General features: G+C 28.4%; 6 protein-coding genes across 8 annotated transcripts; 2 read left to right on the top strand and 4 right to left on the bottom strand.

Moving 5' to 3' along the window:
• Positions 1-3543: 3543 nt before the first annotated feature.
• Positions 3544-4824, top strand: LOC130672943 (nucleosome assembly protein 1-like 1). The gene has a single exon (XM_057477759.1). The coding sequence runs from the start codon at positions 3722-3724 to the stop codon at positions 4592-4594; it is 873 nt and encodes a 290-aa protein (XP_057333742.1). The 5' UTR covers positions 3544-3721; the 3' UTR covers positions 4595-4824.
• Positions 4825-10330: 5506 nt separating this feature from the next.
• LOC130674026 (protein maelstrom homolog) lies at positions 10331-13552 on the top strand. Its single transcript, XM_057479290.1, has 8 exons — positions 10331-10602; positions 11374-11566; positions 11801-12190; positions 12270-12433; positions 12506-12721; positions 12807-12983; positions 13065-13220; positions 13295-13552. Exons 1-7 carry the CDS (start codon positions 10471-10473, stop codon positions 13200-13202), a joined length of 1410 nt encoding a protein of 469 aa, XP_057335273.1. The 5' UTR covers positions 10331-10470; the 3' UTR covers positions 13203-13220; positions 13295-13552.
• A 182-nt stretch (positions 13553-13734) lies between these two features.
• Positions 13735-15942, bottom strand: LOC130674030 (retinoid-inducible serine carboxypeptidase-like). Its single transcript, XM_057479297.1, has 6 exons — positions 15801-15942; positions 15225-15718; positions 15043-15153; positions 14593-14965; positions 14273-14505; positions 13735-14182 (listed from the first exon to the last, which is right to left on the bottom strand). The coding sequence occupies exons 1-6, from the start codon at positions 15844-15846 to the stop codon at positions 14120-14122; spliced, it is 1320 nt and encodes a 439-aa protein (XP_057335280.1). The 5' UTR covers positions 15847-15942; the 3' UTR covers positions 13735-14119.
• Positions 15943-16379: 437 nt separating this feature from the next.
• Positions 16380-18919, bottom strand: LOC130674031 (retinoid-inducible serine carboxypeptidase-like). Its single transcript, XM_057479298.1, has 6 exons — positions 18079-18919; positions 17514-18004; positions 17322-17432; positions 16887-17247; positions 16594-16826; positions 16380-16519 (listed from the first exon to the last, which is right to left on the bottom strand). The coding sequence occupies exons 1-6, from the start codon at positions 18131-18133 to the stop codon at positions 16457-16459; spliced, it is 1314 nt and encodes a 437-aa protein (XP_057335281.1). The 5' UTR covers positions 18134-18919; the 3' UTR covers positions 16380-16456.
• Positions 18920-19069: 150 nt separating this feature from the next.
• LOC130674028 (retinoid-inducible serine carboxypeptidase-like) lies at positions 19070-21562 on the bottom strand. Of its 2 annotated transcripts, none has more exons than XM_057479294.1 (6): positions 21428-21562; positions 21071-21333; positions 20652-20762; positions 20224-20593; positions 19930-20162; positions 19070-19860 (listed from the first exon to the last, which is right to left on the bottom strand). In XM_057479294.1, the coding sequence occupies exons 1-6, from the start codon at positions 21474-21476 to the stop codon at positions 19789-19791; spliced, it is 1098 nt and encodes a 365-aa protein (XP_057335277.1). In that variant the 5' UTR covers positions 21477-21562; the 3' UTR covers positions 19070-19788. The 2 variants fall into 2 exon arrangements, with proteins under 2 accessions (XP_057335277.1, XP_057335275.1); XM_057479292.1 differs by having other exon boundaries at positions 20840-21333.
• Positions 21563-21674: 112 nt separating this feature from the next.
• Positions 21675-24439, bottom strand: LOC130674029 (retinoid-inducible serine carboxypeptidase-like). Of its 2 annotated transcripts, none has more exons than XM_057479295.1 (6): positions 24281-24439; positions 22860-23353; positions 22664-22774; positions 22212-22581; positions 21887-22119; positions 21675-21816 (listed from the first exon to the last, which is right to left on the bottom strand). In XM_057479295.1, exons 1-6 carry the CDS (start codon positions 24327-24329, stop codon positions 21754-21756), a joined length of 1320 nt encoding a protein of 439 aa, XP_057335278.1. In that variant the 5' UTR covers positions 24330-24439; the 3' UTR covers positions 21675-21753. The 2 variants fall into 2 exon arrangements, with proteins under 2 accessions (XP_057335278.1, XP_057335279.1); XM_057479296.1 differs by lacking the exon at positions 24281-24439 and adding an exon at positions 23445-23588.
• Between the last annotated feature and the right edge of the window lie 243 nt (positions 24440-24682).

Raw genomic sequence — 24682 nt, forward strand, 5'->3', positions numbered from 1 at the left:
TGTAGTGTCCCTGGTAAGACATTTATTTCAGAAGTGTTATATTCCAAATTTCAATACGCTATTGTTTGAGTACTTCTCTGTCATTTGACAGAGTGACAAGTACCCTTTTGGATTGTACTATAGTATATCCTATAATACATCATGACTTTAATATTTAATATTAATGTTTACTTGAGTAGTAATTCTTGATGAATAAGTAAACTGACTCAATTTTATAGATTTTTCGGGAATAGATTGCTGAGGTTTTGCCGCGTAAATACTCATACAAATATTCTTGAGTATACATAATAAAAACTTTTTGAAACCATGCTAAAAAATTCAATAATGCACGTTTAGTCTTTGATTTGATAATTGTTCATTCCAATTTATATGATATTAAATTCTTTGTCGAAGATTATTTTATGTCCTTCTTTGGCAGGTGATTCTTCCTTCTTAATTTTTTTGGGAACTTGATATGCACTGAATGATACCTTTTCGTTTTTCCCATCGTTTTTGAGAGCCTCTGCAGCACTTCGGCTGTGTTTTAACGCTTTAGTTATAGTCTAGTCAACATGTGCCTTTTGGGTCAAAGTTTTTTATTCGCCTCGGAAAATTATGATCGAGGTGTCATTCGATTCGTCATCGCATCTAGACACTTTTTGAAAAATTTGGAGTGGGGCGCGAAAAAATTACAAAAGTTATAAACTATTTAGTAAAAAAAAGGGGGGTTTTGTTTTTTTGCGAATATCTCAAAAAGTATTCGAAATTTTTGAAATTTGAAAAAAGATCCAAAAAGAGGAAGAAATTTCCTAAAAAAAAGTCCTACCTCCCCGAACTCTAGGACCAATATTTATAATTTTTCTAAAGGGTTGAAAATACGGCCGAAAACGGGAACTCTCGCTTGCGTAAGCTCTGCCCACTTCGGACATTTAATAAAAAAATATTATTTAAACTAATTAAATATGAAAATTAAGAAATGAAAAAATGCAGGCACCTACAGGATAGATCAATGAACAATAATCCGGCGATCAAAAATTTTTATCGCGATTTTTCAATTAGTTATCCATTAATTAATTAACAATTTTTTGTAGCATGAACATCAACATTGAAAGTGCAATAATTGTTAAACTATTAATCTGGAATTTTTTTCTTTTCATGGAGCTATTTTCCAAAAGCTATAGAATAGATTTCCTCTGGAAAAATTAAAAAATTGTTAATTTTCACTTTGTTATTAACAATTTACTGAAGTAAAAAATTATCAACCTCGATTGAACATTGAAAAAAATATTTTTTTTATAATATTGCTTTTGGTCCGTTTTCTTAAGATCATAAGCCACTTAAAAATGATTTTTAATAATTTTTATCCTATATTGTTTAAAAAATTGTTATAAACAAATGCGTTGTTTATAAGATAATCAAAAATTTTTTTTTCATAACACAATCTTTGATGAAAATTATGATTTAAAAAAAAAAACCGTTTCTTAAAAAAATTCTTTTATTACTTAAAAACGCATTTGTTAATTAACTATTTTTTTCCACCACTTGTTATGAAAATTAAGGGCCCATTTTTTTTTTTAATCATTATTCATCTTGCTCTTTAATGTCTGAAAAAATTTTTTTATTTTATTCAAATTTAAATTGTTATCCAATAAACAATTTGTTATAAACAATTTAATTTTTAATTTATATTTTTTATTTTACTCTCAAAAATAAAACAATAATAGCCCAATATCAACTTTTGTAAAAAATTTGATTTTTCGATTTTTTATTTATTTTTTAGTTCTTTTGTATATTCAAACTTACCTTTCGCGCCTGCTTTTCTTTGTTTATTATTAATATTACTTATAAACTATTGCAGATACAACAAATTCATCAAGACTTTTTTTTTCTAAATTAGCTACTCAACAAAATTATAACAAAAGTAAAGCTCTAACTTAATTATTTATATAATTTTTTTGCAATTATTTATAAAAATTTAAGAAAAAAATTTTTTTTTTGTTTTTAAAATCGAAATATCTCATTAACTATAACAAATACGACAAAAGTTACTTATATAATAGCAGTAGGAATGGATTGTTTTTTCGTGAGTGTGAATGTAGCAGACATTTTACATATTTAAAATTATAATAAAATAGACTAAATAATTTAAAAAAAAAAATAATTATAAAAAATGAAATTATTAATTTCAAAATTTTTTAAATGCGCATTTTTAAAAATTTTATTTTATTAATTATTTATTTCGTTTATTTATAATTTTAAATTTGTCTGATGTCTGCTACATTCACACTCATAAATTTTTCAAACACAATTTGAAAAAAATATTTGTTTTTTTTTAATTTTAAACTTAGAAAATATGAAAATTTATAATGTATGTAGATTTCTGGATATATTTTACAAGCTTGTTAACAGATGACAAGTATTCAAAGATGGAAATAAATAAACGTCATAGCAGATTTTATCCCATTTCTGCTGTGAGTGTGAATTTAGTTGACAGCTGTCAATTTTTGGAATTTTAGAACAAATAAATAAAATGTAGGCAGAACAAAAATAAAAAAATGCGTGTTTAGATAAATGAAAAATCAGTACGCGCATTTTTTAAAATTTCATCATTTTAATTTATATATTTATTTATTTAAAATTTATAAACTCTCTCATGTCTGCTATATTCACACTCATATTTCTGCTCTAGTTCATTTAGAGAATAAAAAAAATGAATTTTAAAACCAATAATGAAAAGTTTATGTTTTTTTAAATTATGGTGAGTTAATTTACTTGACTAATGTGATACTGAAATATGAGTGAATGTGGCAGATATGAGACAAATTTAAAGTTATAAATAAACGAATTAATTAATTATAAATAAAAAAATGCGCATACCGATTTCTAAATTTTATGAATGCGCATTTTTAATCGATTTACATTTTTTTCATTTATTTAAAAATCATAAAAATTACTAAATGTCTGCTACATTTACAATCATTACTAAAAGTAGTAGATAATAATGATACCAAAGTTTGCTGACGTCAAATATTTTTTCAATTTTTTTAAAAACGATAAATTATAAAAATAATAATTTATCTGTTGGGAAAAAAATCAGGAAATTTTTAATTGTCTGCTATCTCTAGAATCATAGATAATAAAAAAAATATTATTTTTATTTTTTGAATTATAAAATATATACTCTTAATTTTTTGCTATTTAAAATACGTAGTATTTGGACAAAAATAACAGCTATTTACTTTCTTACCAGGTATTAGAAGGTATTTATTGTCTACTATCTTATTTAATGAGGCATTATATTTATTATAGATTATGACTCAGTCATTGTATTAAATGAGGGTTAATAGATATACTTTTCCTGTCAGTTATATTTAATTCTAGACAAATGAATAAGGAGTAAAGACAAGCAGGATTAATTTACTCTAAGTAAATTTCATGAAACTTTGTGTAAAATATGAGCTTAAATACTAAATAACTTGATAGACCTACATACCTTCGTTGGTGGGGGTAGTTGGTCTATGGGGGTGCGATGACATCACTGAAGTCAGGGTTCCAAGTCCCAACTGCCCGACATTCCTAAGATTACTAGTTTGGGCTCTAAGGATTGTAGCAGCTCAAATTTATATCATTTACTTGTTAGTCGTCGGTGCATCAACAAGTGATAAATACTCGATAGTTTAAGATCAGTGTCATAGTTAATCCAAACCAGTACTTGCTCAATAAAAACTTTTAATTTAACGATATGGCGTTTTATCAACTACAACGACGACTTAGAGCATTGAAACAGTTACAATTTGAATATTTTGATCATGAACGTCAACTTATTGATGAACTTGATGCATTGGAAACTAAATATCACAGAACTTGGGATAAATTATTCAGTAAACGAGGCAGTATTGTTGCTGGGGATTATGAACCAGATGACGATGAGTGTGATTGGGTAAATGATGAAGAAGACATTTGTAATAAATTGATGAAAAGCTTGAAAATCGATGAAGAGTGCGATCTTACTGGTATTCCTGAATTTTGGTTGACAGTATTAAAAAATGCCAAAATTATTGACGGAATGGTTCACAGCTACGACGAGCCGGTACTAAAATACCTTTATGATGTAAGAATTGAATACTTCAAATCTCCAGATCCACCGGGTTTTATGTTTGAATTTTATTTCAATAAAAATGACTATTTTAAAAATTCTGTGTTAACTAAACGATATTACACAAGAAATGAAGTGGATAAAAACCATTTAGCTGATTACCAGGGAAAAGAAATTTGTAAGAGCGTTGGTTGCGATATTCTTTGGAGACTGGGTAAAAACGTTACTGTCAGACGAATCCAAGTAAAGCGAGGAGGCGAGAAGAAAGTTAGACTCTATTCATTCTTCAATTTTTTCAAACCTCCTGTCATTCCTGATGATACTGATTACGCTGATCTCGATGAGAAAACGAAAAAAATTTTGAGACTTGACTTCAAAGATGCAAATATTTTTAAAGATCACATCATACCACGTGCTGTATTATATTTTACGGGTGAAGCTAAGGATGTTGACAGTGATGATGATATTCAGTCTGATGAATCTGACACCGATGATATTAATCCTGCAAGTACAGTTTGAAAAATAATACAATTAATGCAGACCAGACCTGTTCTTTCAACGGAAGCGATGTTTTTTTTTAATTTATTTCTGTATCAATTGGTAATTTTATGAACCTCAATAATTATAAAATTCATAATTATTTTTTGTATTATTAATATTTTAGAACTGAAATTCTTCATCTTGTGATAAATATAATAAATAAAATTTACTGTAAAAGACATTTGAAATAAAAAAAGACAAATTTTAAATTGTTCATTTCTTTTCTTTTTTTTTTTAATAGTGAAAAAGTTATAAGAATTACATTAGTGTTTAAATTAATAAAATATTAAGCATGTATTACTAATGACACTTGAAATAGTTATTGCATTATAAAAAAATATTAAATATAATGTATTAAACAGTTTATAAATTTTAGATATATGATCAATAATTATTGTATACGATTAAACATCAAAAAACAATTAGTAAGAGGAATTTGTCTTTCGGGCGTAAATTTCTAACAAACAATAACATTTTCATTTTCAATCAAATCCTCAGTGTCTATACCGTGTTGCTGCTTCATATGTTTGAATAATGGCTTACGGTATAGATAACTCGTACCACAATATTTACAAACTTGTTTTTGGTGATTTAGCTGACTCATCTTTTTGGTTAACATAACAATGATCACCTTCACGTAAACCAAGACTAGGTTTTCTAGCCTTAGCTGACCTACGGCGTTTTGATTCATTTAATTTATCAGAAAGAGGTGCATCATCATCACTATCATCCAATTTATCACTGACAGTGCAAAGCTTCTTGATCTTTTACGTGAAGTTAACTTTTTATCTTTATTACTTATTTTAACACTATCATTATTTGGCACATGAGGATTATTCTTATAATACTTATTTGGTCTATCAATACTGATATCAATATCTTTAGCAACTACACTGCTGTCGAGGTCTTCGGTACTTGAATCTTAGTCATCAGTGCCAACTTCTTCAGCAGTTTTCCCATTGTCTGCAGCTTGATTTTCATTTACTTTTCTTCCTCAATAACATTAACTATTTCTTCAACCTTGGTTTGTCCTCTATCAGTTAAATTGTCATCCGCAGCAAGTCCTTCTTCTTCTTCAACAATAATTTTATCAAGAGATCTCTTAGGAATAACAATTTGTATGTCACGGGCGTCATTTATTTCAATTGCTATTTCTTCACAGACTTGAATAGTGCCATCAACCGCAACGACTATTTCTTCTTGTACATCACAAGAACAATCTACTTCTTTAACTTGTGCATCAACAATTTTATCTGATTTACTTCCTCCCACATCAGCGTTATCTTTATCATTATTCACTAAATAATTTTGTTCAGCCGGTAATTTAATTTGTTCTTCGTTAGCTTCTCCAAGTTTATCTTTACTTGGAACATTGTCATTTTCATTAACGTTAATATTATCATTATTATTTAAATTTTCATCTACTTGAGCACCCTTAACATCACCATCAATAAAATAACTTTTAGAGGTATATTGAGTCTATTAAGAATTAAAATATCTTTGTACTTAATTCTAGCCATCTCTAGACGTTGTTCGTAAGACATCTCTTCAGTTCTGTCATCAGTTCCACTTGATTCATCACTAATACTAACTCTAGATGCTTTGTCACCAGCATTTTTATTCAAGTTTGAACTACCAGTTATGCTTCCATCAGTATCATCCTTTTTACCATCAGCGTTTTTAACTGGTAACCCATTAACCTGATTATCGTCAGCAATTTTTTTTGATACCCCATTAACTTGAACAGCCTCAACATTATTATTAATTGTCTCGATATTTATATTGGAATCTTCAGTATCTGCATTTGATTTGCCAACTTCTTTTAGATATTTATCAATTTTAGTTGACTCGCAGATTTTTATTATTTTTTCGACTTTAGAACTTTCAACTTCGGCATTTGAGTTCTAAAAATAAATAATTAACATTTTAATAAATTAATTCATTTATTTATTAATTAATGAGTGTAAATTTAGCAGACTTGAGACAGGTTATAAATTTTGAATAAATAAATAAATTAAAATGAAATTTTAAAAAATTCGCGTAATAATTTTCCAATTATGTAAATACGCAATCTTAAATTTTTATCTGCAAAACAATGACAAGAAAAAAAACTAAAAATATGCACTGTATCTTTTCTCCCAGTAAATTTTCTTTTTAGCTTAAACAACTTTTTTTTTGGTTGAAGCATACGAAAATTCTCGCGTTAAAAAAATAGTAGTTATTCTGAGAAAATTTATTTTCTTCAAACTAAAAATTGCAATTGTTACTAAAAACCTAACATATCTTGCTACAAAAAATATCTCCTATATTGAGAAATTAAAACTGTTTAAAAAAGTAAAAATTTTTCGATTTAAGCGTGAGAATATGTTGACTTGAAAAAAAATATTTCGATTCGAGATAAAAATTCAAGATAAATTTTTACTTGTTACAAAAGTTTTTATTTCTTAATGTTATGTATTTTTTTGAAGCAAGATGTATTAGTTTTTTGTAGCAATCTGCACTTTTTTGTTTAAAGAAAATAAAATTTTTCTCAATGAGTACTATTATTTAACGGAAGAACTTTTCATGCTCCAACCAAAACAGAATAGTTGCTTAAACTAAGGGATAAATTTCTTGGGAGAAAAGATATATATGGAGGAGGGGAAGTCACCAGAGCAAGGCAACAGCAGTGGGAGTAGTTCAGTGCTCGCCACTAGATCGCGCCCACCTTTTGTAGTGTCCCTGGTAAGAAACTTATTTCAGAAGTATTATATTCCAAGCTTGAGAACAGTTCTGGCAGTCGTATGGTTCTGTTTTTTGAATGAGTGACTTGTATCATTTTTTATTGCAAGATAGAATGTACTAAATCACATTATGACATTAATGTTTCATAAAATAAATTTGTAATAATAGAAGACTTCTCTTTCGATTCAATTTTTGGTTCTTCGACGATTTACGATTTTGGTTGTTTATTTATTCCCACTGATTTGAAAATTATGGCTTCTTTCTTTGCATCATTTATGAGAGCTTCTTTTGCAGTTTTACTTCTTTTTAGTGATACGTCGAGAGGTATTAAAAATTTTACTTCATAGGGATCCATCTGTAAAAAAACAAAATGATTGTTATTGTAAATGTCAAATAATATGTAAATTAATAATATATAAATAAGTAGTAATAAATTTCTTACCTCTTTCTTTCTATTTTCCATGGTTTCCATATATGTCAATATAAATATGATAAGGTATTCAATCCACTCAGTGTTGAAGTGGGAATGATGAAATATTAGTTTGCAAATTTGCTTAGGAATCTTAAAATATTTTGATTGGACAATAAACTAATAAGGGGGAATAATAAATTTTTCTGAGAATTGATGAATATTTATTTATTTATTGGGCTTCAATTTGACTGTTGATTGCGTTTAAATAGCCATTTGGGATGGCGGATGAATAATTTAAACTTAGAGACATCTATCAATAAATTATCGATTTTTGTTATTTGTTTTCTAGCTTATCGGCGGCTGTGTTTTATTTTCAAATTTATGAATATTCCTGATTTAAGTAACATCACATGACAGTTCTTATTTATATATTTTGGATTACTGTTGCTAATTTAATTGATAAAAAATATGTGAGATAAAGCCTGTCTGATTTGACTTTATAAATTGTCTTTAATATTAAAATTAAATTAGTTGAGATTTTGGGTTGTATTTTTAATATTTTGTATTTACATTTATTTATTTGTATATCTATATATTAGAAAGGATAGAAAATTAAAATAAAGAATACAATTTTTTTTTATTTTCAAAATCAAATTTACTTATAAATTCATCATAATCTAAATATGTAACAATTTTTTTGCAACAACCATATAGGCACATTTTTAAATAACGAATAAAACAATTTGTCGAACCAGTATTAGTGCTGGGTCTATATTTTCTATGGGATTTCTCTGGGATTTCCAGAGAATTTAACTTGCGATAATTCTATTTTTTTTAAAACTCCGAGTGCTAGGTCTATATTTTCTATGGGATTTCTCTGGGATTTCCAGAGAATTTAACTTGCGATAATTCTATTTTTTTTAAAACTCCGAGTGCTGCGTCTATATTTTCTATGGGATGTCTCTGGGATTTCCAGAGAATTTAACTGGCGATTTCTGAGACTCTTTCAATCGAAAATAACAGATAATACCGGAGGAAAAAAAATATTAGAGTCCTAGATTGAGCAATCTTTATCGAAAAAAAAATTTCTCACCAAATGTGAGCTCTTAATTCCAATGCTAAGTACTTGCCATTAGATTTCAAAGATTTCCCATTTAAAATACACGTAAATTAAATTACTTTTTTTTAACTTTCTAATACTCAGCTGCGTTTCATGATATCAAGGCGGTTTTGGTCGCAAATTGTAGGGCATTTGGTGTTCTTCAAGAGTGCCCATAGTTACTTGGCTGTAATTCCAGCTGTTTTACTTGTGTCCGTTGCGGAACTCATTTTTCCTATGAAATTTACCTTTATTGGCATGCAGAACATAAACCAATGAAAGTACATCAAAAATGTTGATAGAAATTTTATAGGAAATTTTATTCCCTTCGAAAAAAGTCATATGAGTCAAGTCGCTAAAGTCCGAGTTATAATCATTTTAATAATTTGAAAAATATAATATAAAAAAAAAATTATAATTGATATTTTTATTAATTAATTTTTATTTAAAATAACAATTCGAGTATTTTTGATCGTTTAAAAATAATACTCGTTCAGGAAATTGAAAACTCTGCACGAGTATTTTTTCGAAATTTCAAAATTTTTGTTTTCTTTTAAATTACAAGACACTTCATTCGAAAACGGTTAATTTCCAGATTAAAAAATGGAAAAAGTGAAAAATAAAAAAAATACTCGTCTAGATTTCGAAAAATTATATATAAAAATCAAAAAGTAATGAGGTTTGTAAAACCTTTTGAATACAAAATCAGTAATCTTAAAATTTAATTTCAAATTGTACCTCGAGTATTTATTTTTTGATCTTTTTATAAAAATACTCGTCTAGAAAATTGAAAAATCTACACGAGCATTTTTTTTAAATTTGAAAATTTTTTTTTTTTCTGAAGTTATAAGCTTTTTCATTTTTAAAATGGCGGGTGTCGGCTAACTTCACGGTCATTAAAAAAAGGAATTATTAATTTAAAAATTTATTAAATGCGCATTTTTTAAAAATTTAATTTTATTAATTATTTACTCTATTTATTTATAATTTAAAATTTATCTGATGTCTGTTACATTCACGCTCATGATCCAGAAGTTAACAGACAATCGGAAATTGTCGGATTTTTTTTTACTGGAGAATTACAAAAAAAAAAAAAAAAAAAAAAAAAAAAAATAGGCACATGTAGAAAATTTAAAAAACTATAGGTACAATTTTTTCAAATATTTTTTTTTTAATGATTTATTGTTTAAAAAAAAATCAAAAAATTATCAGATGTCGGTCAACTTCCGTTTCATTTCACGCTCATGAAATTTAAGCGCTCGGTTGTATTAATTTTTCTAATAATTTCTTATGGTCTAGGGTGTCAAGTTACATATTTTAACCCATGTACTGTGTAGTTCTAGAGACGGTTGCTGTTACGAAAGAAAACAAAAGGGAAAACTATGAACCAATAAAAATCTTAGTTCAGCAGAAAGTCTGGCATTTGATTGGCCAGATGACAAAGCCGAGGACAAAGAAACTCGTTCAAACTCAGTGGATGAATTCCAGAAGTTTCAGTTGGACTCAGACCTTGAAACACTGCAGTTCAGCCGTTGTTTGTGTTGATAGCAAGCAGAAGTTCTTGGAAATATTTTAGTTTATTCAAATTAATATTTTATTTATTATAATTAAATAAATAAAATGCCGCAGAAAAAAAAGAGTGGATATTATTATTTCATGTTAGATTTTAAAAAAAGGCAAGAAAACAGTGGTAGAAAAATACACAGCCTTCAACAAATACAACAAGATGAGAGATGTGGTGAAGAGTGGAGAGTAAGATAAATGATTTTCTTTTAGTTTTTCAATGATAAATATTTTTTTGATTTTAAATCTCAATTGCGGAATGATCCTGAAGTTAGCAGACAATTAACAATTTTTTCAACAGATCAAATACAAGAAAAAAAAAACTAAAAATATGCACATGTAGAAAATTCAAAGAACTACAAGTGCAATTTTTTTAAATATTTTTTTTTTATAATTTATCGTTTTGAAACTAATCAAAAAATTATTAGACGTCGGCTAACTTTTGTATCATAAATGCGGATGATATTTTATAGAGATATTTGAATATTATAATTATTGACAAGTAATTTAAATAAAAAGTCATTGATTTTTTTATTTTTTATGATCAAGTGCAAAACTTGTCACCTTATATTTTAACGTTCATTTAGTTTTGCATAAAATTCATATTTTAAAAATGAAGCTGAAAGTAGCAGACATCTAACAATTTTAGTATTTTTAATTACCAAGTTAATTGTCATTAGAAAATTTATAAAAAACATTCACAAGAAAACTGTTTAAAATTCTTCATATGCATTTTTTAAAATTTTTCCCTGTCAATTTTTACTTTGTTTATTTAGAATTAATAAATTTTTGAATGACTGTTACTCCCAGCAATCAATTAATGTGTCATTTATATTATAATATTTTTTTTTAACTTTAAATTTATTGCTTTACTTCAAAAAATAATTCTTTTTTTTACAAAAAAACGTTTGGGAATTAAATTTATTATAAAGATTTAGTAATTGGTACTTTTGTGTCTAGGCTTTGTCTGATGCTGAAAGAAAACGATACAATGACAAAGCTAAGGAAAGAAGAGCAAATGGTGAAGAAAAATTAACAGGACTCGGAGAGTCACTAAAAGTTGTTGAAAAACAACAAAATGACCAACTCAGATATGAAATGACAATGAAACAATACATTAATGATCTCGTTGAACAAGCAATTCATTTTGATGGTTTGTATATCCAGTGAATTTATTATCGTAAGATAAAAGACCTAGTACCTGATCAGGGAACTTGTACCCGATCACTTCATGTATTTTTATATTTATATTTAGTAAAATCTAATAAATATAGATATAGAAATACATGAGTGATCGGGCATTAGATCCCTGATCGAGTACTGGGTCTCTTACTTTATATAAAAAATTATTTTTTAAAGTTAATTTTATCTATTTATTTTTTTTCAGATCTCGATAAAATTTCATTTTATTTCATACATGTAAACTGGTATTATACAAAAACAGACAAGGACACCAATGTTGTTGATTACCATCCCGCGGAATTTGCAGTGGTCGAATTCACCCTAAACGATGGAGCTAAAAGAACTTATCATGAGATTATTAAAGTTGTAATTGAGACAGGATATACCAGAGAGGCCATGGAACACAGCGATGCAACTCATAAGATTGATATTGACCATAAAGGCAACCCAACCGATTACAAAGAGCTGTACTATAAATTATTCAGCTTTTTATCATCTCAAAGTGGACCGAAAGAAAAACTTCCAGTTTTATATACATCAAGAAAAATGAAAAATGTTGTTCCTTGTCTCTTGAAACGTATGGCTGATGCTGCAGGTAAATAACATTATTATTATTGTAATAATAAGTAATGATTTTATTTTATAATAACTGATAAATTTTTTTATTCACATAGGAGTTCCTCACGATACATTTAATTTATACTCCTTGGAATATCTGTTCGGTACTTTGATGATGCGTTTGAATGAAAATTTTCCTGAAGAGAGTAATCGCGCAAGTCTAGCAGAAGCTGAATTAGAAAAAGATGCGTTTATTTACACGCCTAACATTGAGTGCTCAGTAAGTAGCACGTAAAGTACTTTTTGTTCATTAATAAATTTGTTATTTTATTTATTTATTTTTCTATACTAGTACCATCGGGGCATTGAAGGAACTGGAGAATATTGTAGTCATTCAATTGTCACTCAATGGGGTTACACGTTATGTGATTATTGCTGTCAACTCCTGAATATTGCAATGCGTTCTGGAATTCATCGCCCTTGCTCTGTTGATGAACTTGCATCTAGCATTGAACAATTAAGTATTAAAAAAGTTAAAAAAGTCAGCCAACTAAAATCTGAAACCGGGGTATTAATTTTATTAATTAAATTATTCTGTAAATCTTTACAAATTGTTTAATAAAAAATTTAAAATGTGTAATTTATTATTTTAGGTTTCTGAAGCCTATCGAATGAAAGTTGGGGAACGCAGTAGACGTGATGATGAGCAACGCAAAAAAGAAGGAAAAGATATAACAATTATTGACTACAGTGTAATCCAAGAAGAAAAAAGTTCAATTACTATTCCCTCTGCTGCTGCGTCAACATCAACATCACCTCCAACTAAACTGGTAAAATTTATTTTACATGAGTGATTGATGTTAATTATTTATAAATTTTACTTACATTTTTGTTTTCGTTATTTTTTTCAGTCCCAGTCAATTCGTTGTCCCCAGACACTATCACAAGTTCTTAAAGGAAATACTGATTCTGCACCAGCACTTGATGAAAATGAGTTTCCGGCCATTGGTTTTTCTAAACCAAAACATCGTTCATTTAAAAAAAAATAAAATTATATTCCAGTCAAGGTAAGAAATTTTATATTCAATTTTTAGTTTGTTTTTATTATTCAGCTTTTTTTTAAATTTTTATTTTTACTTAGGAGATTAATTTATTTTTTAAATAATAAAAAATAAAATTGAAAACATCTGGAATCAATAACACAAAGTAATGAATTGGAATTTACATTTAGTTTATATTTAAAGTAAAAAAATTTTTTTCTTTTCTTCTTCGCTTAGTGCAGTTTATAATTTTTTTTTTTTTTTTTCAAAATAAATATTGATTTATATCAATTAAAATATTTAAATTCAATACTTGATATACACAAATTACTTAAATAATATCATTTTTATATTTTTTTTTGTTTCTTTCACACATTTAAAAGTCGCTAACTTAAAAAAAAAAATATGTCAGTGTATTTTATAAGTATCCAGTGCCATAAAATATGTCTCTTTACATTTTAGTTAGATAGTATATTATTACAATACATATGTACTAGATAATTAAGTAAATAAATCAATTATTAATATAAACAATCATTTATTTCTTTATTTATTTAACGCCAATCGGCTATACACTAATGAAATATAAAATGATAAAAAGATATACAAGTATAAATAAATCAAAAGAAAAATAACAGTCTATATAAAAGTATTATTTGATGATTAATATTGCAGAAGTAGCTTTTTGATTATTATTTTATTAAGTGACCCTTGAGCTAAGTAATTTGTGTTTGATTTTACGGTGCAGAGTAGTCGGGATATTCTGAGACCACGTCTAGGGTTAAACCCAAACATTTCAAGTGTCTCCGGCGAGTCTATCAGACTGTTGATAACTTTGTAGAAAATGTCAAGTCCGCGACTTCTCTTCGGCTTTGTAGGCTGCTTATTTTAAATAATCATGACTTATAATTTACGACAAGCGATATTTATTCTTCTGAAGTCAACATTTTGAGCATCAAATTTGCTGCGTAATAATTATCTTTTGGTACCTGAAACCAATAACAATTTTTTATTGAATTTCATGCAGTAATTATGGGAATCATATATTATATAAAATATGAATGAAAAAAAAAATCTACCATGTGACCCGCTCGATTAATCCAAAACATTTTCAAATTTTTGTAGCCCTGTACATATCCTTCAATACTATTATCAATAGTCAAATCAACCCTCTTAGAATTTCTCCACTTTTCCGCGTCTTTCCATTTTAGTTTTTTTAACCAAGCGACTGTACTAGCAGTTGGTACAATGACGTCAAGTTGCCCGTTGTATACAAAGACTTTCAAATTTGTTTGGTCAAGAATTTTCTCAACTAAAAAAACAAAATACATAAATTCAAATACTTACTAATAACTTAAATTATTTATTGAATATCAGAGTAAAAATTTAAATATCTCACTAAAATCAGTAACCGGCGTCATGAAATCTTTATTTAGTTTCGCTTTAATTTGAGGAGAACGTATTTTGAATGAGTTTTTGAGACTTAGTGCGGTTTTTACTTTACTATTCATAAGGTAATTTAATTTTTTTTCAAAGTCAGATTCGCGTAATTCTTCCCGCACACCAGAAAGATATTTAGGGTGAAGTTTTTTGAATGGTACTTTTCTTTCTAATAGATTGTATAAATCAATGTTATTTGTACAGTTCATAATAATTTTCCATGTTTTATAAAATCTTTCTGTAGCATTCTCCCAATTTTGTGATTCAATTGCACTTCTCGTTAGCTCCGCGGCATTTTGAATTTTTCCATAGTCAGCATAATTGATCATACCCTAAAATCATCAAAAATTCATATTTGAAAGTATAAATATTTAAAAAAACCAATAATAGTATTAATTGAGTTGCATACTGTGTAATATAAATATGGAGCGTAAGAGAGAACTGAATCAACTGGCGAGATCCAAGAATCGCCTAAACCAATGCCTTTCAAGTTACTTTTAATAACACCCTTTTTTTGGAGCTATAAAAATATTAACCTGTTAATAATTAAGTTCTCTTTCAATAATTTCGATATTTAAATTGTATAATTACTGAAGCCCATGCGAAAGCAAAATGTGTGGCCATTTTTCCACCATAAGATTCGGCTAAAATATAAGTCGGGACTTTTTGAAATTGAGGAATTGCGTTTAAAAATCCTAGCATACAATGCAAAAGGTCTATCGCTATTTCCATATTGTTAGTAGCCAATTTTGAATCGTTTTCAACGTAACTAAACCCCGTGCCCACTGGGTTATCAATGAACAAAACATTGTAATCATTGACCCAAGTATAGTTACGTCTCTGTAGATTGATATCAAGCGGCCCGATTTCTTCAAAATTTCCGTAGGCAGTTGAAGGAGATCCTGGGCCTCCTTGCAACCAAATCACTAGTGGCTTACTGAAGGCATCAAAGTATCCTGATTTCTCGGGCGGGTTGGCGTAATAAAGCCACCAAAACATGTGGGCGCCAGGTCGAACTTTAACATGTCCCCAATCTTGTTCGCCAGGTCCAAAGCCTCTTTTTCCCTCCACTCCATTCGATCGCTCTGTCAATAAATAAATTTAGGCACAAATGAGCAATTGCAAAATTTCGATAGTTGTTCAATTAAATTACAGCGAATATATTACCGTTGATGAAAACAGAAAGGAAAATTGCAATCCAAATCCACGACATCGCTCTATTTTTCTACTTTAAGAATACAAAATAAAACTAGTAACACATTAATAGATCAAATGAATCACACAAGGGATTGCCTGCTCGTTATATAAAAAAACCCGTCACTGTTATCTGTCTTTCCCTTCCCTCCGTGTCATTAATCATTTTTTATCATTACTTTATTTAATTATTTCTATAGTTTACGTCACATTTGTAAGATCAAGATTATAATTCATGTACTTATTCACTTTTTAAGTGATTTATCTACTCATTAATAAACAAAGATTACAAATAATGTCAATTGAGGTCAATACAAATTTGCTCTTCTCTATATTTACATATTTTTTCATGTACATAAAATTCATAATAATAACAACGCTTCTCTATTGATTAACTTCTACAAAAAAATATCAAATAATTACGTCCACTATCATAAATTTAATATCGAATTCAATTAAGCTAAAGATTTATCAAAAATATGATATACAAAAATACTTATAGGTGTGACATTCATTTATACTGAGATAATTGTATAGATAGTAACTGCATGAAAAATCTAAATTGATAAGTCATGTATTCTTGAAATTCAAATTGACGATACTTTAAATTATCTTTACGTATTAAACGTTTATTTATCAGATATCAAACCTTGAAGTATTGCTTCCATTGCTTTAAAATTTTCTTGAAACACCTGTTTGTAACCCAGAACAAATATTATTTGAATTCCGTTTAAATAGTAAATTTAAATTATAATAATTTATATACCGTGTGACTAATGTGTTTGATAAAAAATATTTTGAAGTTATTAAACTCTTTATAGTAGCCTTCAATAATATTATCAATGACTAATGGGTTTGTCTTTGAATTCCTCCAAGCTTTCGAGTATTTCCATTGGAGTTTTTCCACCCAAACAAGTGTCCCAGGTGTCACCGCAATAGAATTCAATTTCCCCGACCATACGACAACTCGTAAATTCGTTTCGTCGAGTAATCGTTCCACTAAAAGTATATACAATTGATATATTTATTATTCAGTTAATGAGTAAGAAAAAAAAATACCGATTTTGTTAATTGGTTTTGTGAAATCTTTAGGAAAATCAATGGCAGCAAGTGGTGTGTAAGACCACGTAACATTAAGATTCAAACTCTCTTTGATGCCATTCATAATAATCGTCACTTTTTTATGAACCTCTGAGTCGCTTAGTAATTTTTCATGTGATATGTAGTAGAGTAGTGTATTTATTACAGCTTTTTGTTTCAAGAATCTTTTGAAATTTATTTTTCCGGTGTAGGTGGAAGCCATTTTTAAAGCGTAGTCCCAAAGATTTATTGCATTGTTCCAGTTACCAGCATTCATTTCATCTATTATTTTGTCAGAGACTATTTTTAATTTTTCAAAACCCAAAGGATCTACTAAACCCTTTTACAAAATAGGAAATTTATTTATATTTATACTTTGATAGAATAAAAGCTAGATATTTCATGAATTCTTACGGTATTTAATAGAAAAGGTGCATAGGAAAGTACTGTATCTGCAGGTGAAATTAATGAATCTCCGGTCGCTACTCCTTTGAGATTACTCTCGATATCACCGCGTTCTTGAATCTAATCGTCAATAATATGAAAAATATATATGTTTATATAAGAAAGTATTAATAGAAAATAAACTAGTAGAGTGATTCATACTTTGTACCAAAGAAAAGCTGTTTCGACGGCTACTTTTCCGCTATAAAATTCCCCAAGAATATAAGTAGGAATATTTTTAAATTCAGGAATGGCTTCAAAAAATCCCCGCATTAATTCTATAAGTTCTTGAGCTGTTCCTTTACCGTTCTCCGAATAATTTGATAAATTTTCTAGATAACTGAAACCAGTTTCTAAGTTGTCAATAAATAAAACATTGAAGTCATTAATCCACGTGTGATTACGTTCTTGTAAGTTTATATCGAACGGTCCAACTTCTCCGAAATTTCCAAAACCAGTAGCAGAAGCTCCCGGATGTCCTTGTAACCAAATCAAAAGCGGTCTGGAAAAAACGTCAAAATCCGGTGATTTGACTGGAGGATTAACGTAATAGAGCCACCAAAACATATGAGCACCCGGCCTGACTTGTACATATCCCCAATCTTGTTCACCAGGACCAAATCCTTCTTTTCCATTCACTTCATTTATGTTCACTATTTTAAAAACTTATATTACTTACAAACTATCAAAATTAAACCACTATAATTATTAATTAAATTAGCATTACCAAATAAATACAAAATTACTCCCGTGATCCAGCGTTTGTTCAATGATTTATTCATTTTTTAATGTTACACTAGTATTATTCTAATGATGAATGCATATTAATAATTAGAAAGTAATTTATTTAATTAGTCATTGACAACTATATTTAGAAACACCGGGAAATGGATAAAATTCAAGGCTACTAGTACAGTTTTATACTTAATTTGACAACTTTATTAGATTTTATCTAATGAAATCTTTTAAGGAATCGGGGAAATACTTTATAGGAAACACTTTTCGATATTTTAAATTATTTAGGGATTATTTGCATATTAACTAAGAAATTAAACCAATTAGTCAATGATTTTTAATACAATAATGATCATTATATCCTTGATTTGTACGGAAATAATAGACAATGCCTACGCATTTTATCTGTACGCTACGATATCACAACTGGTTCAATGTTAGCATTACATAAAGATATAAGAATATTTTGTTCTTATAACCAATTATCAAAAATTATATGAACTTCCGTAGTATTTACAATTAAATGGATTATTTTCAATTAATCTTCAGGACATTGTTATACTTTTTATAAGTATACTTATATAATACGAAGATAACTGAGTTAACAAAGTAATTACGAATAAATTTATGTGTTTATGTAAATTTATTACTCGTATTTGTTTGTTTATGAAAAAAGGAAGCCACAAAAAACTGAGCTGATAACAGTTATTGCTGATTAGTAATCGTCTGTTCGCGAGCAAGCTCGGATCGGCTAAAACAATATTTTTTTTTAAACTTGACGGTCTGTTGCTTTTGTTCATTACACATTTCACAAAAATAGTTAAGATTAAGGCAAAATATCATTTATCTTAATTGCACTTAAACATTTGGATTTAGTTATATTTGTTGCATTCATAAAATATTTGTTAACAGAACAAAAAAAAAGGTAACAATTTGCTGTTGTAATTAAAATAATTTTTTTAAATTAATAAATTACACTGAAGCATAGTTTATTTAATATATATTTTGTTAAAATATTGAATTCGTCTACAAAAATCATTCTCTTTTATTATATTATATTATTTATTTTAAGTTTGTTTTATTCTGAAAAAGAAAAGTTTTCTTTTTTGAGTAACATTTGCTGAACACATTTTTACCCTTGAAAAAGGTTTTATTTTATTATTTCGGAGAAAGGTAGTTTGAAGTACTCGAACCACGAGTCATAAAAACTAGATACAATTCGAGCATTGTATAGACTATATAAACACTAAATGTTACACGATGTAAAAAGGACAACTGTAGTAATATACCCAGAAAAAAAGGATTTCTTGACACAAAAAATTTTTACTCGCCCCAAGAAAATTTTTTCCCAGCCCAAGAAATTTTTTGCATTATGAATTGAAAACAGAAATTTTCTTACGGCGAGAATGAATTTTCTCAGAGCAAGAAAAAACTTTTTAAGCCAATAAATTTTTTCTCGTCCCAAGAAAATTTTTGTGTTCAATTTAAAATACAAAAAAATTCTTGAGCCCAGAAATTCTTTTTTTCTGTGCAGTTGTAAGCAGTTAGTTCTCTCTGATCTTTGATGCTGGTAAGACACACTTCCGGAAACTCTATTTCAATAAAGATAATCTTCCAATAAATAAAATCTAAAATCATTATAAATAATACACCGTCACATATCCATAATGCCGACATATTTTATTAATAAAAATAAAAAATATTAAGGATTGTATTTAACAGACGTAATTTCCTGGAGGATTGCATTGACAGCATGCGGATTGTCTTCAACTACCTGATAAAATAAATAATAAATTACAAAATATTCAATTAAATGATATTACTAATTCCAAAAACAATTTACCAAATGTCCCGCCCGTAAGACCCAATACATTTTCAATTTATCGTACGCTTGGACGTATCCTTCAATAATATTATCAACAGCAAATGCAACTCTCGGCGCTCTTTTCCAAGCATCTTCATGCTTCCACTTCAAATTTTCCACCCACTTGACAGTACCGGGTAAGGCGACGAATAAATCTAATTGTCCAGCGTAAACGGAAACTTTCAAATCCGTTTCGTTCAATAATTCTTCAACTAGAATTTATAAAAAAAATTGGTTTAAAAAATGAATGAACCCAATGAGATAAATTTTTACCTATATTTACAACAGGCTTCATTATATCTTCATAAATATTTTCTACAACTTCCGGTGGATTTAAAACCCAAGGGGAAATGAGTCCTAAAGTTTTTTTAACATCATTGTTCATAAAGTGAATTAACTCAGCCAAGTTTTCATCCGGTTTTTGTGGTTTTGGAAATCTAGTCGTGTAATTTTGCACTCCGTCATATGATTTTTTTTCTATTAATATATCACTCGTAGGAATATAATCACTAACTTCATTAACGATTTTCAATGCCTCGTTTTTAGCATCAGTAGCTTCCCTCCACTTTTTTGCCTCTATAGCTTTCCCAACTTTTTCTGTCTCTTCCTTTATTTTCTCATAACCAGCAGAATTGACAATTCCCTGAATAAGCATTAAATTGACATTTACTAATTAACAATCATTGTAATGAATAATTTACCGTATTTAGTAAAAATGGCGGCCACGAAAGAATTGAATCAATTGGAGAAATCCACGGTGCGCCTAAAACAATTCCCTTGAGATCACTTTGTATACTTTTACTTTTTTGAGCCTGCGTACAAAAAATAATTTAATTAATCAATTAATGTGAATATTTATAAATGAAGAGATTTTAAATTTGATAATCACTTTGTACCAAATAGAAGCCAACTCCGCGCCCATTTTCGCACCATAAGATTCACTAGCAATATAAGTAAAAATATTTCTAAACGCTGGAATAACTTGAAAAAAATTTTGTATACATTCAAACAAATCGTTAGCTATCTGTGTATTATTTTTTGCATAATTAGAGTAATTATCAACGTAACTAAATCCTGAACCAACTGGATTATCAATGAACAGAACATTGTAATCACTGACCCATGTGTAATTACGATAGTGCCCATGAATATCGAGCGGGCCGAATTGTTTAAAGTTTCCATAACCAGTTCCAGAGCCACCGGGTCCACCATGGATCCATATAATTAATGGTTTTGATAGAGGATCAAAATTAGTTGGTTTGTCAGGTGGATTGACATAATAAAGCCACCAAAACATATGAGCTCCTGGTCGAACTGTCACATACCCCCAGTCCTGTTCCCCAGGACCAAAACCTTTTTTGCCTTCCACTTTATTTACTTTATCTACAAATATCAAAGTATATATTAATTATAATTAAAAAATGAATTTAAAAAATCCATATCACTGCTGGTTTATTTAAATAATTAATTTTACTACCGCACGCGAAAAGAGATGAAATGAATATTGTAATCCAAACCCAAGGCATTACAGTTACTGACTATCAGTTCAACTCTCAAGACATGTAATAAAGTGGTCAATTATAATAATTTTATCTATATGTTCTATATTTATGACGTTATCTCAGTTAAAAAAGATAACAGTAATCCAAATACATGCTAATGTTTACATCGCGCTTACACTCTGCATAAATAATTAACTACCATAAAAATAACAATTAAATAGACAGGAATTTATTAAAATTTTTGTGATATTAATACATTGTTTGAATTCCTATTGCTTATGTTTAAAAAAAAAATAATACATTAACGGCCGGATGTCAGATCTTGGAGGATCGCAGTCATAGCATACGGATTGTCATTGGCCACCTATTAAAATAAATATTAGTTTAATAAAAATGTAATTTTGGTACGTAACAAAAGTATGTGAAAAATTTACCAAATGACCCGCGCGGAAGACCCAATACATTCTGAAATTTTTGTACGCTTTAACGTACCCCTCGAGAACATCGTTGACGGCGAATGCAACTCTTGGTGAATTTTTCCAAGCTTCATCATGCTTCCACTCCATATTTTCCACCCACTTTACAGTACCAGGCAACGCGCAAATCAAATCCAGCTGCCCGCTATAAACGGAAACTTTCAAATCTGTGTCGTTCAATAATTCTTCCACTAAAATTAAAAAAAAAATAGAATTACAACCAGAAAAAATTAATTACTATACTAGAGTCAATTATAGCTCGTAAATATATATAACAGTATACCTTTATTGACCGCAGGTTTAAATATATCTGACCAAAGAATTTCAGCAACTTTTTCTGAATCCATAATCCAAGTTCTTGTGAGTCCAAGAGCTTGTTTGACGTCTGTGTTCATGAACGTAACTAACTGCGACCAATGCTCTGCTGGTTTAGGCGGTTTTGGAAACAGAGTTGTGTGATTTTGTATTCCATCATGTGAACTCCTCTCAATCAAAATGTTAAATTGCGTAATATTATCACTGACTAGACTTATGGTATCCAAAGTTTCAACCTCAGCATCAGTAGCTGCCTTCCAATCTTCCTCGTCCACGGCTCTTTCAGCTTTTTTTGCAGCCGTTTTAATTCTTCTAGCCCCGGCTGTGTCAACAATTCCCTGGATAAATTATAAACAAACATTTTACTGATGTTCACATGACAATATCACAACCAGTACTAATATTGAATGAATAGCTTACCGTGTTTAATAAAAATTGTGGCCAAGAAAGAACGGTATCAACTGGAGAAATCCAAGGGGAGCCTAAGACGATTCCCTTAAGGTTACTCTGGACACTTCTGCACTTTTGCGCCTGTAATAAAAAATTATTCAAGTAATTATTAAATTACTTCATCTACTTACTCTAAAATAAATAGATTTTTAATTGCGATAATTACTTTGTACCAAACAGAAGCCAATTTCACGCCCATTTTTGCACCGTAAGATTCTCCGAAGATATAAGTCGGTACATTTTTAAATGCTGGAATAGCATCTAAAAATTTCTTAATACATTCCAGTAAATCATTGGCTATTTGTCTATTATTTGTAGCATACGCCGACTCATTATCAACGTAACTGAAGCCTGAACCAACTGGGTTATCAATAAACAAGACATTGTAGTCATTGACCAGTGTCTCGTTACGATACTGTCCAAAAATATCATACGGCCCAATTTCTTCAAAGTTTCCGTAACCAGCAGCAGACGATCCGGGTCCACCATGAACCCATATTACTAATGGTTTCGAAAAAGCATCGAAACGGGCTGGCTTGTTAGGGGGGTTTGCGTAATACAGCCACCAAAACATATGCGCACCTGGTCGAACTTCGACATAACTCCAGTCTTGTTCCCCAACTCCAAAGCCTTTTTTTCCCTCCACTTTATTTACTTGCGCTGCAAAAATTTGAAATTTAAATACATTTAATTTATTATTTTAATTACAAAATAATTATTAATTACTAACTACTTCAGTACAAAAGATTACCATAGAAAATAATATATGAGGAAAAAAAAATCCATATCCAAGACATTGTTTATTATTTTATTAATAAACGTCAATGCAACAGTCGACAAAACAACTATGACATTTTTCCATTCGAATATTCTCTTTTTATACAATCACTTGGGTATTATTTTTATAAAATATCATTGTTATTGAAACGTTTTTTTTAGTAGTGAGTATAAAATAACAAACTAATACCGATCAGTTTCAAGGTTTTACCAAAAAATTTTTAATGATTTTGTTTTTTTTATTATTAATGACATTTTAATAGTTTTGTTTTTTTACATTTATTAAGTGCGTAGTTTTTTTTCATTGCAATTCATTAGACCAGTACTTAAAATTTCTAAGACGCAGTTATTAATAATTTATTAAATTTAAATGATTAAAATTTAACAATAAAAATACTAGATTTTATTTAAATTTTTGAATATACAAAAAAAAAAAAAAGTAATTTTTTATTTGGGAAATAATTAGTTTTAAAAAAATATTTATTGTCACATGATTTGACAATAGAATTTTAATAGTTTTTTTTTTATTTACTGATAAATTTTCAATCGCGATACTTAAAAAAAACAATAAAAAATTAACAAAACAATTTTTACACACTTCGTAAAAATATAATACAGTTTATTAATATAATATTAATAATTATTTGTCTTTAATTATTAATATCTCAATCTATTTTATTATTAGTCATTAGTTAATTATTTGTAATTAATTTAAATATTTAACAAAAAAAATTTATTTCAATTATTAAGAACTAATTAGCAATAATTAAGTAATAAAAGTAACTTTTCTAAATACAAATAATCATTTACCGTAAATAATAAGAGATGCAAAAAATATCGTAATCCACATCCACATCATAATTGTTACGTATGTCTGCACTAATCAGCTGAACCTAGACGACGAAAGTGTATCATAAATAAAATGTTGCTTATATACATCTGAATACAACTAAATTTTCGTATATATAACACTGTCATCATAAATATCAGTAAATAGAAGGAAACTGATTAGATATGTAATGACTTTTATGGAAATTCGCAACTTTTTTCCTTATACTGAATTCAAAGAAATCTACGTAACAGGTTTTTCTTGTTTGGGATTAATCATTGGTATCATATTATTATTATTGCTATTATTATTATCATTATAATATACGATATCGGTTTACTAGTTCGCAGAAATGCATTAAATGTTATTTATTTACTTTTTTA

The sequence above is a fragment of the Microplitis mediator genome, chromosome 8 (genome assembly GCF_029852145.1).
Source record: "Microplitis mediator isolate UGA2020A chromosome 8, iyMicMedi2.1, whole genome shotgun sequence".
NCBI lineage: Eukaryota > Metazoa > Arthropoda > Insecta > Hymenoptera > Braconidae > Microplitis > Microplitis mediator.

Coding starts and splice junctions, on each gene's coding strand:
- LOC130672943 (XM_057477759.1), top strand. CDS start 3,722: ATGGCGTTTTATCAACTACAACGACGACTTAGAGCATTGAAACAGTTA.
- LOC130674029 (XM_057479295.1), bottom strand. CDS start 24,329: ATGATGTGGATGTGGATTACGATATTTTTTGCATCTCTTATTATTTAC. Junction 23,354..24,280: donor TGCATCTCTTATTATTTACG/GTAAATGATTAT, acceptor AAATTTTTGCAG/CGCAAGTAAATAAAGTGGAG. Junction 21,817..21,886: donor TCTTCCGCGCGGGTCATTTG/GTAAATTTTTCA, acceptor TTATTTTAATAG/GTGGCCAATGACAATCCGTA.
- LOC130674030 (XM_057479297.1), bottom strand. CDS start 15,846: ATGTCGTGGATTTGGATTGCAATTTTCCTTTCTGTTTTCATCAACG. Junction 15,154..15,224: donor TTGCTTTCGCATGGGCTTCA/GTAATTATACAA, acceptor ATATTTTTATAG/CTCCAAAAAAAGGGTGTTAT. Junction 14,966..15,042: donor CTCCATATTTATATTACACA/GTATGCAACTCA, acceptor TGATGATTTTAG/GGTATGATCAATTATGCTGA.
- LOC130674028 (XM_057479292.1), bottom strand. CDS start 21,476: ATGCCTTGGGTTTGGATTACAATATTCATTTCATCTCTTTTCGCGTGC. Junction 21,334..21,427: donor TTCATCTCTTTTCGCGTGCG/GTAGTAAAATTA, acceptor TGATATTTGTAG/ATAAAGTAAATAAAGTGGAA. Junction 20,594..20,651: donor CGCCATTTTTACTAAATACG/GTAAATTATTCA, acceptor ATGCTTATTCAG/GGAATTGTCAATTCTGCTGG.
- LOC130674026 (XM_057479290.1), top strand. CDS start 10,471: ATGCCGCAGAAAAAAAAGAGTGGATATTATTATTTCATGTTAGATTTT. Junction 11,567..11,800: donor ACAAGCAATTCATTTTGATG/GTTTGTATATCC, acceptor ATTTTTTTTCAG/ATCTCGATAAAATTTCATTT. Junction 12,984..13,064: donor CATCACCTCCAACTAAACTG/GTAAAATTTATT, acceptor TATTTTTTTCAG/TCCCAGTCAATTCGTTGTCC.
- LOC130674031 (XM_057479298.1), bottom strand. CDS start 18,133: ATGAATAAATCATTGAACAAACGCTGGATCACGGGAGTAATTTTGTAT. Junction 18,005..18,078: donor AGTAATTTTGTATTTATTTG/GTAATGCTAATT, acceptor TTTTTAAAATAG/TGAACATAAATGAAGTGAAT. Junction 17,433..17,513: donor CAGCTTTTCTTTGGTACAAA/GTATGAATCACT, acceptor ATTGACGATTAG/ATTCAAGAACGCGGTGATAT.